Source organism: Mandrillus leucophaeus, unplaced genomic scaffold (genome assembly GCF_000951045.1).
Source record: "Mandrillus leucophaeus isolate KB7577 unplaced genomic scaffold, Mleu.le_1.0 Scaffold397, whole genome shotgun sequence".
In the NCBI taxonomy this organism is placed as follows: domain Eukaryota; kingdom Metazoa; phylum Chordata; class Mammalia; order Primates; family Cercopithecidae; genus Mandrillus; species Mandrillus leucophaeus.
The window spans coordinates 3066132-3082643 of NW_012104220.1; the positions used below are offsets into that span (position 1 = coordinate 3066132).

The 16512-nt window shown below is 44.7% G+C and overlaps 1 protein-coding gene across 1 annotated transcript in view; it reads left to right on the plus strand.

Annotated features, from left to right (window-relative positions):
• ABCA4 (ATP-binding cassette, sub-family A (ABC1), member 4) overlaps positions 1-16512 on the plus strand; it is a 128540-nt gene that overhangs the window by 42848 nt on the left and 69180 nt on the right. Inside the window, exons 12-14 of the mRNA XM_011991509.1 lie at positions 13587-13792; positions 14154-14330; positions 16132-16354. Coding sequence (XP_011846899.1) covers positions 13587-13792; positions 14154-14330; positions 16132-16354 — 606 coding nt within the window. The remainder of the gene's footprint in view (positions 1-13586; positions 13793-14153; positions 14331-16131; positions 16355-16512) is intronic.

The following is a 16512-nucleotide window of genomic DNA, read 5'->3' on the forward strand; positions in this document are numbered from 1 at the left end:
GCCCAGGCGTTTCTCTACACTGGCACCAGAGTTATGTTCTGCAATCTTGCTTACATTGCTCTCCGATTTAAAATCTTAATGATTTGACCCCCAAATAACATAGGTCCCTTCCAAATCTGTCCTTCCCCACCTTCCCAGCCCTTGCTCACTGCACACCCTCAAGTCTGCTACCTGGCCCTTTCACGCCCACAGGCATTCCCATTCCATGAAGTCTTGGGATTCTACCCTTTGCAAATGCTGTTTTCATTGCTCATTTATTAGAGCACTTTTGGTCACAAAAGTGAGCAGGATTACTGTGAAGTGGAGGAAGATATTTCCCCAAAAGAAGAAACGCAAGGTAGAAAAGTGTATGTCTACCAACGCCTGAAATGACTGTCCCTTTCCTCATCTGCTGAGCTTCTACTCATTCATTCTTTGAGACTCAGCACTCAGCTCTCAAATGTCACTTCTGCTTTGACGGAGGTTTAGTCATTCACTCCTCCATGCTTCCTGGCCCTCTCTTCACACCTCTCTCGGACCCCTCTCCCAGCTAGATTAGAGTTGGCTGTTGACATATCCATCTCTGGCTGGGCAGCTATTTAGAATCTGGGAGTTATTTAGAATCAGGGAGTACATCTCAGTGATTTTCAAATTCTTGCCCTCATGCTTCCAGTAAATGACTCCATCTAAGGGCAGATCACTCTTGCCCGTGGGCCAGATCTGGGTCTGTGTCATCTAGAACTGTTGGAAGGTAGGGGCTTCTGTGAGCAATAGGAGAGGGAATAAACTCAAGGGCCCTCGGGAGCATGCCCTCTTGTCTCAGACTTGTGAGTCCTGAGGATAAGCGAGGAAAAGCCTAGCTCTATCTGTCACCTGGTGCTCTTGAGGACTTGCTGTTGCCCTGGTGCCACCACAATTTTCCAGAGTGTATGATCCTCTCTCTCCAAACTCTGGAAGTGGCAGCACAGGCTCCCCAGTGGCCTTTCAGAAGGTGCCAGTCATGGCGGCAGCACCAAACTGCAGGCAACTACTAAGTGATCACCAACTTGTCTGAAGACAAGAATGACCTTGAATGCTTTCTATAAAACAGGACTTTTAAAAAAATTTTAAATTTTCTTTCTTTATTTTACCTTAAGTTCTGGGATACAAGTGCAGAATGTGTAGGTTTGTTAAATACGTATATGTGTGCCATAGTGATTTGCTGCACCTGTCAACCCATCATCTAGGTTTTAAGACCCACATGCATTAGCTATTTGTGCTAATGCTCTCCCTCCCCTAGCCCCCCACCCCACCCCAACAGGCCCTGGTGTGTGATATTCCCCTCCCTGTGTCCATGTGTTCTCATTGTTCAGTTCCCACTTACAAACAAGAACATGTGGTGTTTGGTTTTCTGCTCCTGTGTTAGTTTGCTGAGAATGATGGCTTCCACCTTCATCCATGTCGCTGCAAAGGACACAATCTCGTTCCTTTTTATGGCTGCATAGTATTCTATAGTGTATATGTACCACATTTTCCTTATGCAGCCTATCATTGATGGGCATTTGGGTTGGTTCCATGTCTTTGCTATTGTAAACATACATGTGCATGTATTTTTATAGTAGAATGATTTATATTCCTTTGGTTATATATCCAGTTATGGGATTGCAGGGTCAAATGGTATTTCTGGTTCTAGATCCTTGAGGAATCACCACACTGTCTTCCACAATAGTTGAACTAATTTACATTCCCACCAACAGTGTAAAAGCATTCTTATTTCTCCACAGCTTCACCAGCATCTATTGTTTCTTGACTTTTTAATAATCACCATTCTGACTGGCATGAGATGATATCTCAATGTGGTTTTGATTTGCATTTCTCTAATGATCAGTGATGATGAGCTTTTTTCATATGTTTGTCGGCCACATAAATGTCTTCTTTTGAGAAGTCTTTGTTCATATCCTTCACCCACTTTTTGATAGGGTTGTTTGTTTTTTTCTTGTAAATTTGTTTAAGTTCCTTATAGATTCTGAATATTAAACCTTTGTCAGATGGGTAGATTACAAAAATTTTCTCTCTCATTCTGCAGGTTGCCTCTTCACGTTAATGATAGTTTCTTTTGCTGTGCAGAAGCTCTTTAGTTTAATTAGATCCAACTTGTCAATTTTGGCTTTTGTTGCCATTTCTTTTGGTGTTTTAGTCATGAAGTCTTTGCCCTTGCCTATGTCCTGAGTGGTATTGCCTAGGTTTTCTTCTAGTTTCATGATTTTGGATTTTGCATTTAAATCTTTAATCCATCTTGAGTTAATTTTTGTATAAGGTGTAAGGAAGGGGTCCAGTTTCAGTTTTCTGCATATGGCTAGCCAGTTTTCCCGACACCATTTATTAAATAGTGAATCCTTTCCCCATTGCTTGTGTGTGTCATGTTTGTCAAAGATCAGGTGGTTGTAGATGTGTGGAGTTATTTCTGAGGCCTCTGTTCTGTTCCACTGGTCTATTGGTCTGTTTACAAAACAGACTCTTAAGCATCAACCCAAAATGACTGGCTTGGAATTTCCAGGGAAGAGGCCTGGTTATCTGCATGTTTACAGACCTATTAGATTTGTGGGACCTTGGAGTTCCCTTGTACAGTTACTCAATTAACATCTCCCTCCTCTCATGGTGACTCTACCTGCTAAGCCCTTATTCCCAGGCCCACCACCATCCACCCACTGCTATTATAACATAAGCAGGACCTGTGCCGGGGGTGTGGATGGAGGAGAGAGACTCTATTGCTTTATTTGTGCAGCATGGAGTTCAGTGGTTCTCACAATGTTTTTGTGAAGTACTATGAAGAATACACCTTGTCTACTTGACATTTGTATCATGACATAAATGGCTTGTTTTCCAGAAGGATTATTTTTTCCATGCAGCTTGTACCTAATGCAGCCCCAGGCACCCAATAGATACTTAAAATACATTAGTTGCGTAAATGGTTAAGAATTCAGTCTCTGGACCCACACTGCCTGGGTTCAAATTCCTATTATCTGTGCCCAGTTTCCAAATCTATAAAATAGGGATATTAACAGTACTTAACTAATAGGCTTGTTAATGAGAATTAAATGAGCTAATTCATGCAAAGCACTGACATATAGTAAGCACTTAATAAATATTAGCTTTTTAACAAAATACAAGCCAAAAAACATTGCTCAGGAGAGAAAATGATGTTAGTGCCTCCTGTAAATAGGCCTCCAAGCTGGTGCTCCTCTAGGAATCACAGAGCTGCAAATCACATCCTCCCTGGCCACCAGGGCTTCACGAGGGCCTCTGAGCAGAGGGGTATGATGGGGGCAGAAGCCCAGCAGCTGTGATAAGGTTGTTTCTGGTCTTCCTACCCTTGGGTGGAGGAGGAGGAAAACAAGGGAGCAATGAACAGAAAGGAAAAGACAGCAGGGAGGAAATGTGTGAGGAAGAAACACGTCACTGTGACTTGTCCTGGAATTTTCTGCTTCTGTTCTTGTGTTTTGGGAAGTCTGGAGAAGACTTGGAAATCATTCACCTCCCAACCCTGAGGATGGCTTAGTAGCAGACAGGCTATGAAAACTCTCTGCTGATGGCTCTAAAGGTCTCTCCAGGGCAGGAAAGCAAGGATGTTGCTTCACTGGGCTGCTGAAGGCCTGCCTGGGGACTCTGTAGAGAGAGTATGGGCCCCTCCCAGGAGGGCGGCCCAAGCACCATGCTGGCATTTCTGTGGACCATGGTCTGGTGTCTCAGACCCTCTCCACAATGACGACGGCAATCTCATTCACCCCATACATACATTCTGTCTTTCCTCTGATCCCCTCCCCTTAGCAGGAGGAAATAAATGGAAGTCAGACGGCCCGGTTAGAAGGGAGGCGGTGGAGTAGGAAAATAGATGATGGTGGTTTGGGGAGCCTCACGTCACGCATGGGGAGACATTCATTCCCATGGGCCTTCCAATCACCCTCTTCTCCAAATCTGAGGACACAGGACAAATGGGTCCTCATACAGGCAAATATCTTAAACTGGTATGTGTATTCATTTATAGTTCTAATGTATTCAGATATATTTTGCTTCTGGAGAAAAGCACAATTAGAAAAATTAATACATTATTCTTCTTATTACCCTTCAGTTAAAACAAACATACACATCCCTCCCCTTTGTATTTTTTGTTTAGCAAAAGATTAGGCCTGGCACAGATGAAATACTATTCAGAGTTCACAGTGTATTTTCATTTCATAATATATTTGATTTTCAGGTCTTGAATTTCACATCAGGAAGCTGAATTCAGCCAGATTTTAATACAAAAATACCCCTGATCAAGGCATAAAATTGTACTTTAATCAGTAACCACTGTATTTCTCTAAGCTGTGAAAAAACATGTGTTCATTAACTTCTTTTTCCTCTGCTGTCAGCACAGTCAATACACATGCATAACTCCTTATTATCGACGTGGTGATTATCTTGCTGATGAATTCTCAAAGGCCAGAGTTTTGGACTATTTTTTCTCTGCACCTTGCATGTTCCTGGCCACATGCCACCACCACCCAAACAGAATGGACTCAGGGAACGTATTTTTCAGGATAACCTAAGAAAAAATAGGATTAAGAAGATAAAACTGCTGATCATGTAATGTGCTTTAGAGTCAGATGTATAAATATTTGTGAATTATCTGTCCTATTGCTTTCTTCTATTAATTTATTGATTCTAGATGTGCATTGGAAGGCTAGGGAGAAATCAGGGGATTATGAGAAAGAGCACAGAAGTCTACATCACACAAACAATCATATTTCGAGGGCCATGAACTAGATCCTAAGTAACTCATAGGTAATGACCTCATTTCATGCCTCTAAGAAACATATAACCGGCCTGAAGAAGGAAAACATGGGCAAGGGGTAGGCTGGGGTCATAGGTGGAGGTCCAAATAGTAATCAATGGAGCTCATAGGGTGGGCTGATATTGAACCTGCTATGAGCCAGCCACCTGCTGGTCACTTTTGCATTTCATCTCATGCCATACTCCCAATTACCTGCCTAGTAAGCATGGTTGTCATTTTATAGAATTAAAAACAGAGACTCAAAGAGGTTGACAGTCTAACATAATACAATAGCTGAATGGGGGATCTGGAATTCTAACCCAGAGCTGCCTGACTCTGATGAGAAAGCTCTTTCTGCTATCATATGCAGCCCACGTTAATAGGGGCTCAGTAAGTATTGTCTGGATAAATTATATAATGAATCCAATGAAGACAGACATTATTTTGTAATATGCAGCATAATAGGCACTATTATGATTAGATTTTTCTGCTTGAAAGTAGCTAGATTAGAGTAGGAAACCAAAAAGATGTGAATTCATTCAGTCATTCATGCATTTGCATGGATTGAACTACCCACACTTGAATAAATGCTGTTAATCCTTGATTCCTTGGAAGCTCACATGGGAGAGATAAGTGTGTCTTTAAATAATGCCATAATAGTGGTATCTCAGAGGACTGGCAGAACATAATTCAATCTGATAGAGTAGAAACAGATTGTACAAATCCAATTCAAAACATTATAAATCCTCTAAGCACTGTCAATTCTTCCTCCAAATTATCTCTGAAATTCCTCCTTCTTCCCCATTTATGGCCTCTGTTTACAGAAGCCTGTACTGTCTCTTTTAGCTGGTTGCCAGGCCTTCAGTCTCTTGCTGTTCAGCTCCCAACTGCTTCCAGCAAGATCTTTCTAAAACCCCAGGCTTGCTATGACTTAGCACCCACAGCTCCACAGTGACTCCTCATTGCTGTTAAAGTAAAGGCCTTGGCCGGGCGCGGTGGCTCAAGCCTGTAATCCCAGCACTTTGGGAGGCCGAGACGGGCGGATCACGAGGTCAGGAGATCGAGACTATCCTGGCTAACACGGTGAAACCCTGTCTCTACTAAAAAATACAAAAAACTAGCCGGGTGATGTGGCGGGCGCCTGTAGTCCCAGCTACTCGGGAGGCTGAGGCAGGAGAATGGCGTAAACCCGGGAGGCGGAGTTTGCAGTGAGCTGAGATCCAGCCACTGCACTCCAGCCTGGGCGGCAGAGCAAGACTCCGTCTCCAAAAAATAAATAAATAAATAAATAAATAAATAAATAAATAAAGTAAAGGCCTTCCCAGTCTAGCCCTTCATGCTTCTTCCATGTTCTATGGGACTGCCCCAGGCTTCCCACCTGGTACCACTGAACCTTTCCATCCTTCCCCCATTTGACTGACTGGTCAACACCCACACCCACGCTTCGGGACTCAGGTCCTATGTTTCGGGCCTTTTTCTATGCACCATTCCTTTCCCTGTAGCCCTTGATCATGATTTCTTTATACGCTTCTGCACCTTCATGGCCCTGAACCCCTCAAGGGCCGAAACTGCCTTACTTTTCTTTTTGACTTCCCAACTTACCTTAGTGGAGCTGTAATAACATAGAGTAGACACTCATAACTGATGCTCTGGGCTGTAAAGGTTAAATTTTCCAGCTAAGCAAGGAAGAAAGATGGTTTCAGGCAGGAGGAAGAGCATAAGCAAGCGCAGAGGTGTGAAGCTCAAGAGAAGTGGACGGGCTGGGCAGAGGTGTGGCTGCAGCATCAGGGGAGAAGCAGTAGTGCCTGGAGTCAGCCGGTATGGCTTGCAAAAGCTTCATCCTATGCGTGAAAGGACACCATCTCTTGCACCAGTGGGCTCTGTGATTGGAGGCAACATTGCTGTTTCACTGCCTGAAAACTGAGGATGATAACCCGAACTGCAGTTCAAGTGGCATTCACTGGTGCGGCTAAAATGGGTGTTTGTGGCCAGAATGTGGTCTGATTGGTCAGTGCCCAGCTCTGTTGATTATCAAATGTTTTGAATATAGTAGCGCCCATGTGCCTAAGTTGTTGGGATGATTCAACAAGAAACTTTGAGAGCTCAAGTGCCCTGCAGTTGTCAGCCAGGTGATTCTCTTCCTTTGGACCCAGTTAGACACAGGCGTTGCCTAGTGGCTTTGCCCCAGTGTGAATCTTTGTGCTCCAACTCGATCTTTTTATTTGTTTCATTATTGTATTTAATTTGTTTATTTTAGAGACAGACATTTTTTAACAGCTGTGCATTTCCTGTCCCTTTGTTTTCCAGTCGTCATGTGTTTCCTTACTCTCTGTGGGTGAATGTTTCAGATGTCTGTTTGCGGTGCCCAGCGTGCAAGATAAAATTTATTGCAGTGCCTTCAGCCTCTAACTTGCCATTCCAACCAACACAGCCCAAGGCTATTTTATCCAGTGGCTTTTTCCATGTCGTGGGAAATAAATCTTGAAGGTTACTGCTTAAATTTGCCAGGAAACTCATTCTGGGATGTTTGCCCACATCCATTGGCATTTCTCAAAAGGAACCCCAGGTGTCTACCTTGACACCAGCAGGGCCACTCGAGCCCTCCATGGGCATTCATCGTCCACTTTGTTCTCAGCCTGAGTTTAGGAGTTACAGATGGGAGAGGCAGGATTATACAGCCAACATCTCTAAGGGGGACGTGGCTCCCTTACCCTCGAAGACCTCACTCCTAGCACGTCCTGGGTGTATTAGTCAAAACATGTCCTCTTATGCCACGCCAGCGCAGGGTTGCTCCCCACTTTGATCATCAAGTTTAAACAAAAAGAAAGATTTTCTTTCTTTCTGGGCCTCCACTGGACATCGTTTCCCACCTGACAGATAATTTAATGTATCTATGACCAAATGTGTTTGAATTAGAGACAGAGAGGTCACAGTGAAAGAAGGAAGCCTGCTGCTACTGCAGCTTGTCCTCCCAAGGAGGTGTTTGATTTAGCTGTGTAAACAAATGACTGCATTCTCCAGAGGTCCTGAGCACAGCTGCCTGCGCTGGAGAGGGCTCAAACCTCTTCCACCAGGGTGAACTCTGCTTCCTGGTGAGTGCCAGCAAAACAACCAACAAAGAGCTGTAGGACTTGAGTGGACTTCAAATGGTAGTGGTCCTGCCACTTGGGCTCAGCCACAGCAGTTAGGAAACTAAGGGGCGGGAGGAAAGCCCTTTTCTTGCTTTATTGCCATTGGCTGTCATAGGGCATTATCAAAGAGGTTCTCTTTGAGATTCTGAGCTCTGGCTATAACATTTGCCCAGAATCTGCCTCTGAGGCCTCAAGACACTGTGTTTTTATTCAACAAAGACGCCCTTTGATTTCTTTTCCCACTAGTGGTGCTAGGTTTGAGCACCTTACACTGACCAGTTCTTGTCTACCTACATTCTTCCCTAACGTTCATGATTGCATAGTTACTCTTAGTGTGGAAGCAGACAGCTTTTACACATAGACTCCACAGCCTTAGCCTCCTAGAACCTACTATGTTCTAACTTACGAGCTAATCAGATCAAATATATCAAAATCAAAAACCTCTGCTGAGAGTTTATTCATTCATCTCTGTCTCCCAAACATACTTATGTACACATGTGCACTCATATACATGTCCATTAGCCAAGATTTTGACTTCAGGGATCAAAGCAACTACCGATAGGGAATGAGGTCACTTGCTGCAAGGCAGGTGGCTTCCCCATGAGAATACCAGGCTACCTCATGACTCATACTTCAGAGGGTGACCCAGGAACATCTGATTCATGTCCAAAGCAGCTTCTACAATTGCTCTACCTTGACCTTGGGAAGACGTGGGGAGGATGACATTCAGGATTAGCTTTATAAGGCCTTCCTGTGGGCAGAGTTGTCTGACTTTCACCTAATGACCGACAAGCAGCTAGCGAGCATCAGTGGGTGAGGACCCACCCCCTCTCACCTCCCCTACTGCCCAGCTGGGACATGGGCTTTGGCATCTGTCCATAGCATTGTTCTAACCAGATGAGGTGTTATGGATCAGCTCAGGATGGGATATGTTCCCAGACACATTATTTAAAGAAAATAGCTCCCTTCCTCCCCTGATAAACAGCTGTCATGGCTAAAAGGTAACCTGGCTGGGGCTTAAAAGTCTGTTGACTTTCAAGATACTTTGCAAAAACAGTCATAAAAATGGTATTTTTCAGGTCCTCACTATTGGTGAGACGGTTTGGTATACTACAGTGGTTAAAAACACAGAATCTCTCCAGAGGTTTACTTTGCTTAGTTGTGCCTCCTAAGTGAACTTGGACCTCATAAGGTGGTTGTGAGAATGAAATCGGTGAATATGAGTAAAGTCCTTGGGCCAGTTTTGGCCACGTAGTAAGCCTTCAGTAAGCATCTGCTTTTATTCCTACAGGGAGGCACGTGTAAGCCTTCACAAACACCATCTCATGTGATCCTTAGAACAAACCTATGAGATAGGGCATAGCTCAATTTTGTAGGTAGGGAAACAGGAGTCACACAATTAGGAAATGGCAACAGGTCTGTTAGACTCTTAAACAGTATGCTACACCAATTTGCAAGACAAGGAAGACAAAGCACCTTTGAAAATGGGTCAGATGTTTTAGGGTAAATGAACATTTGAGAATCTTTTAAGTTTTTTTCCCTCTAGAGATTATCAAGGTATCAATCTAGGGGGATGCATCAGGAAACATGACTATGAATCAGCTGCCTGATAAACCAGCCAGGATGGAGCCCACGTCATCACAGGAGTCAGCAATGCCACTGAAAACATCAGCTGCTTATTCCTGTATAGATTTCCCCCTTAAGACATGAAAGGGGAGTTCAAAGAGAATGGGCCAGATAGCTCTGAGAGTCATCATACTAAAATGTATTTATTTTTACTAGCTTTTTTGTTTTAAGAGTTATACTGTCATTAGCACCGTAGCAAAAATTCACGTTTTATTAATTTCTCCTGGTTTATCATGTGATTCTAAGGTAGGATGCAGAGTTATATTCAAAACACACAAACCAACTCAACTCAGTAAACATATATCGAGGTCCTGTCATGACAAAATGCCATTCCAGAGACCATGGTGAACAAGCCATGGCCCCAGCCTCAAGGAATTTACTGTCTCTGGAACTGTGCCGGCCAATACAGTAACCAGCAGCCATGCAGGGCTATTTCAATTTAAATTAATTAAAAGTAAAAACACAATGCCTCAGATGCATTAACCACATTTTAAGTGTTCAGTAGATATTTGTGGCTCCTGCCTGCCATATTGGACAGGGCAGATATAGAACAATTCCATCACTGCAGAAAGTTCTACTGAACAGTGCTGCTCTGGGCAGAAGATCTTCTTGTTCAGGGATGTTACACCCCAGCTTGAGGCTAGAGGGTGGCTTATCCTCAGAGTAACAATAGGGAACAGTGGCACTCTGCAGGCTCAGCACTGAAGACATGGATGCAGGCTCTGCTTCTGACCTAGATTGACCTTGGGCAAGGCCTTTTGCTCCTCTGATCCCAATTCTTCACCAGCCAAGTAAGAACATCAGACCACAAGCCCTCTAGGGCTCTGTCCAAATGCCCCATGACTGAGTGAACGGGTAGAACATTCTATGTGTGTGTCACAACGTGAAGAGCAAAGACTTTCATCTCCCCAAATAATTTTGTTTTTCATTTTAGGAATTAAATTGCAGATTAACTCTAATTGCCAATACTAAACTTCTCTATATGCAGTTCTAAACTTGACAAACCAATTAAAATGAGATTATTTTACTACTGATCTTTGTAGAACATTGAGGTCTCCCTAAAGGTAATTTAAATGCATATTTTTAAAATGTATTCTAGCAGTTCAGTTCAGAAGCCCCTGGCCCAAGCATCACACTGTCAATCCTTTGTCGTCGAGCAGTGTGGTCGGGTGGGTTAGGTACTGACAAACACCGTATGCCAGGCCCATAGTCAGGGACTGTGCTATCGGTCTACATATTAGATCCCACCTACCCTCGCCCTCAACAGACCCAAGCTATTAATCAAATAGCAAACCTTACATTATTTCTGTCCAGAAGAAACAAACACTTCTTGAGAACTTTTGGGATGTGACCTGTTTAAGTCCTACATCTCATTTAAGGACTGGTCAGTGTTAGGCTGGGTAATGCCTGTTGGTGAGAGAATCACTGCCTAAAGAAAATTAGCCATTTCCCTTAGCTCTATGGTGGGTGACTACACATACTGGTGTTTCTTAAAGAAACACCAATTCCATTTCCTTTTAACATAATTATTAATATCTCATTAGCATGGTGTCACTTAAGCCTGGGCCCAAAGAAATACCAGTTCCATTTCCTTTTAAGGTAATTATTAATATCTCATCAGCGTGGTGTCACTTAAGCCTGGGCCCTTTAGAATTTTTCATGTACCTGTGTTCCTCTGCCCATATCAGCTGGAACACTAATAGTTTTCTTTGTTTTCTTCCTTTTCATCTAGAAGACTAAGAACATTACATGGGACCCATCCCCAGGGCATGGAGGCTGAGGTGGGACAGTTTAGTTCAGGAGGCCCAAGAAGTGTGGGTGTGCAGCCCCTTGTTCAAACACAGCCTCTGAATTGCCGGAGGCTTCCGGTGCACGCTCTGAGGCGCAGGTGGGACTCGGGAGTCAGGGGTTTTGGTGAACGAGTTGGGTTTGCCTGCTTCTTCCCAGTGCAGTGGAGCTTGGTTCTGTGGTCAAGTCCTTATGTCCTATCCGCCTTTCTCATTTCTTTCTTTCTTGGGTAATAGCTGTGGAATCAAATGAACTGGGATTTGATACCTACTCTACCACCCAGGGGGACTCACTCAGCCTCCTTGAACCTAAGTTCCTGGGCTGCCAAGTGAGGATAAGTAGTAATTGCTGATCCGCCTACTTGACAAGACAGTAGCGAGGGTGCCGAGTGCCAGGCTGTGGATCCAGCCTTTCCCACGGTTCCTGGTGTGGCAGTAAGAACTCTGGGCCTGCAGGTGAAATTGGAGAGAGAGTCCCAGCTCTGCCACTGTCTCTCTGTGTGACCTCAGGGAGGTCTTCTCAACAAAATAAGATATTTTATAAAGCTCAATTTCCTCTTCAGTAAAATGAGGATTCCAGGTAACTGACAGTTTGTGGCGATGAATCTGTTGCTAAAAGCCTGCAGTACGTCAATAGCCCAGTCTTCCTGCTTGCTTTCCCCCTTCTCCACCACCGGTGATCACAGTCCGATCCCATAGGTGATATCCCTGCTTAAAACCCTGCATTAGCTCCTATGGCTCTTTAAGGCTTGCCCAGAGCTCCCCTGGTCTTAGCACTGAAAGCAGGTGTCTGGGGAAGCCCTGTGTTCACACTACTGAGTCCCGCAGAGCAAACCGTCTGGTCCCACCCTCCTTTCTAGTGCTGCTGTCACACTCACCTCCCTTGACCCTACATTCCCTTCTGTGCCTTGCAATTACCTGGGGAGCTTTTTACAAGATATGGATGCCCTGGCCCTGCCACTAGAGATTCTGATTTAATTGTTTGGGGTAGGGCCTGGCACAGGTATCTTTTAAAGCTCCCCAGTGGTTCTAAAGCACAGCCACAGATGGGAACCACTGCTCTATTCCTGTAGGTTCCCAGATACCTCATGTGCTGTTCCCTGAGCCTGAGCTGACCTTTCCCCCACTTTCCTCTCTTCAGTTAATTCCTGCTTATCCTCCTACTCAGGAGGCTCTTCCTCCAGGCAGCCTTCCCTGATACCTCCAGGAAGACTTAGCTGCATCCCTCCGCTGGGCTTCCCCAGTACACTGGGCTTGCCTTCATTAGAACCTGATCCTTCACATTATGGTTGTTGGTTTACTCCAATCCTCTCCATCATTAGCTCTCAACTTTCTTTTAGGAAGAGATGTTTATCTTTCCTTCTTGTATTTCTAGAGTTGACCAGGCTCTGGCACATTGCAGACTCTCAGTATGCATTCAGGGAACAACTTAATCAAGACAACACCATCTGACCTCTTGTGAGTTACACGCTAAGAAAGAAATGTCAACACCAATAGCCCTCGCAATGATAGGAACAAGAGGTTAAAGAAAAGGAAATAGACGCAAGTAACAATATAAGTGCTTTAACAAATCTATACAAGAGGACAACCTTCATATTCAAATTTTTAAACATTCTTAGTTCTGCTCTTTTGTGGGTAACGGTTTTTTTTTCCTCTTCCAGGAGAAGAAAAGAGGCATATTATAGAAATTCCTCCTCCCCCGACATTACTTGTCACACAATTGTAATTGGAAGTGATTTCCCTGACTAAGTCATTTTGGCTGTCTGTTATTTTCTCTCTTCCTCCTTGCTCTTCCCTCAGCTGGCTATCCTGTGTGTTTGGAGAGAGCCAGAAAGGTTCAATGCTAGGAATGTTTCTCTCTCTCTTTAAAGCTCTTTAATCGTCAGTCTTTCTGATCTTCAAAGCAGGCTGTAGCCAGTGTGACCCCACTCCCTCGCCTCCCCATGCTGGGGAGTATAAGCCTGGAGTATTTTTGTCATTTTGAGGACTTGCATATTTGGACAGCCTTGGACATCTGGAAAGTGTGGTCCTCACTAGCTCTGCAGGCATAAGAGCACGTCAGCATTTCCAAGCTCTCTTGCACCCCTACATCTGGACACATTGAAAACTTAACACCAGACTCTGGAGTTAAGCAAACATTAAGTTTATAGGCCTCCTTGCATTTGACCATTTCCTGGGGCAGCAGCTCTTATCCTCTGCCTTTCTGTGTGTGCAGTTGAGTCTTTGCAGTTGGTTCTCCTCAAACTCTCTCAACTTTGTGACTCTCTGCAGTGCTTGGTCCTGGATAAGTTTGAAAGCTACAATGATGAAACTCAGCTCACCCAACGTGCCCTGTCTCTACTGGAGGAAAACAGGTTCTGGGCCGGAGTGGTGTTCCCTGACATGTATCCCTGGACCAGCTCTCTACCACCCCACGTGAAGTATAAGATCCGAATGGACATAGACGTGGTGGAGAAAACCAATAAGATTAAAGACAGGTGATGTTTCAGAAAGGGCTCGCTGTGTTTCTCCGAAGTCAGTGGGAAATTACATTTGGTAGAGAGAAAGGGATTGAGACTGGACTTGGCCTATAAATCAATAAAATTAAGTTAAATTTTAAAAAAAGATATTTTATAAAGCTCCACAAAGAGTCCTTGAATGAAAGCAATTACAGAGTTACGTTGTGGCTAATATTCAAAACTGAGATTTAAACTGAGGACTAGGAAGTAGAATTAGATCCTTTGGAAACATTTAAGATAAAGGTTTTAAGAGAATGCGTTCCAAGTCACCCTGTGGTCAGGAGGTGTGAGTGAGCTGTCCGAGCCCATTCCCATCCTTTGTCCCTCTGTGTCTTCTCAGGTACTGGGATTCTGGTCCCAGAGCTGATCCTGTGGAAGATTTCCGGTACATCTGGGGTGGGTTTGCCTATCTGCAGGACATGGTTGAACAGGGGATCACAAGGAGCCAGGTGCAGGCGGAGGCTCCAGTTGGAATCTACCTCCAGCAGATGCCCTACCCCTGCTTCGTGGACGATTCGTGAGTCCGAAGTTTGTGACCCTCCTCCATGACATGCTAATGGGGGTGCTGGGGTGGGCTGGGGTGGGCTGGGGTGCTCTCAAGCATTCAGTGGCTTTGGAGAGTGCCCCAGGGAGCAGAGCCAAACTGGAGAGCATGGAGCTCTGACTGAGGAACCTGCTTCTCCCAAGCTCCAGGCAGGCACAGATGAGTCAGTGCAGTGGTGGGAAAGGGAAAAGAGATGGTGTTGTAGCTGGAAAAGGGAAGGGGAAAATTAAAGCAAGGGAAGTCAGGCTCGGGGAGGGGACAAATTCCCCACTGTATAGTATGCTTGGCATGTGGAAGGGTTCTGGTCAGAATGTTTGCCCAATGATTGCCACATCAGCATTCATTTTGGACTCTGCATGGCCAGTAGGTCTGGTTCCTGGGAGCCCTAGAATAATGCAGCCCCTTCCCTAACTAACATTTCCATGATGTATGCTCAATGACGAGGCAGAGGAATGTGTTTGATGAGCTCACCCCGCCTCCCTGGACACCCCCATCCCAGGCCTGTATATCTGTTGACCAGCAGCAAGCCAAGCAAGCAGCCTACTGTTTCGCTGAACATGGATTTGGGGGGTGGTAGAGAAAGGGCCGGGGTGCAGGGTTGGAGGGCTCATTTGTCATTACAGATGGGGTCAGACACACTACCAAAACAGCCGTAGACACCTACAATTGAGTTCACCTAAGACTCAGTGTGGACACAGGAAACCCTCTTTTAATAACTGTCCAGTGGGTTTTCTAGCCTCAGCTCTACAGAAAACTTGAGATAACAGTGGCCAATCTGCAGTTAGTTTGGGTTTGGACAATAGGCAGAGCTAGGAAATGGATCCAGGGGCAAAAGCCCAGGTCCACTGTGGGATCAGAATGGGAGTGGCTCCTGGGGAAGTGAAGTGGGTGCGGGGAGGCAATAAGGTGCTAGGTCATTTGGTGTGGGAGAGTCCTCTGGTGGCCAGTCCCAGAAATGCAGGCTTTACGAATGTATGCTTCCCTTCCTGAAACCCTCCCATGCTGGAATTGGGCCCTTCCAGTGACAACACACAACAGTTTTCAATAGATAATAATCCCAAGGGCTTTACTAGCACATGAAACACAGGCAAAACATGTGTAAAGTTCACAACAAAGTCATTCCAGTATATCAAATCTACGCTGTTTGCCGGGTGGATATACCAGGGTCTAGTCCACCTGTGCATGACTGGTGGTGGAGCCAGTGTCTGTTGGATAACTGATTTATTGATGGATCATTTGCCTTCTGAAAGTGCCAAACTGATTAGTTATTTTGTGTATCTTTTTGTGTAACTAGAGTTTGACCTACCAGGGCAGACTGTGCTGGGGTGGCTGACCCCTTGGGGAGCCAAGTTATTGATCTTACCACCACCACTTGCCCTTGTCAGTGCTCCACACTCTTGGGTTTCGGTGTCAGCATGTAGCTATCTACTCAGATCCCATCCACATCATCAACTCTGCAGTCTTGTCCTTGCAAGGCCTTAAACGGGAGATCTTTCACATAGAGGATATAATTTTATTGACACATTTTACTTGCAGAGCATTCACCTGGGCTAACCAGAAAGCCAGCACTCTGCTATAAACAAAAAATAATGCTTCAGGGCTAACGTGGAATGTATTAAAAGATTCCAGCCCATTGAATGTCCAGGGGAGGTTTTCCTGTTTTCATTTCCCTCCATCTGGGCTTTGTTCTCAACACATTAATTCAACAAACATTTATTCTGCATCTACCAGGTACAGAACACTCTACTATTCTGCTTCTCTCCTCTTACTTTAGTTTCATGATCATCCTGAACCGCTGTTTCCCTATCTTCATGGTGCTGGCATGGATCTATTCTGTTTCTATGACTGTGAAGAGCATCGTCTTGGAGAAGGAATTGAGACTGAAGGAGACCTTGAAAAATCAGGGTGTCTCCAATGCAGTGATTTGGTGTACCTGGTTCCTGGACAGCTTCTCCATCATGTCAATGAGCATCTTCCTCCTGACGATATTCATCATGGTAAGCCAAATGGAGAAGGCCCAGAAAATCTTGAATACTTTGGTTCCTCTCCCCTTTCATCCTGTTCATGTGCCTGTATTAGACATCTGGCCACCAAAGAGGGCGTGACATCTAGCTTCCCAGTCCTTCCTTTTAGCCAAGGTGGGAGACACTCAGAG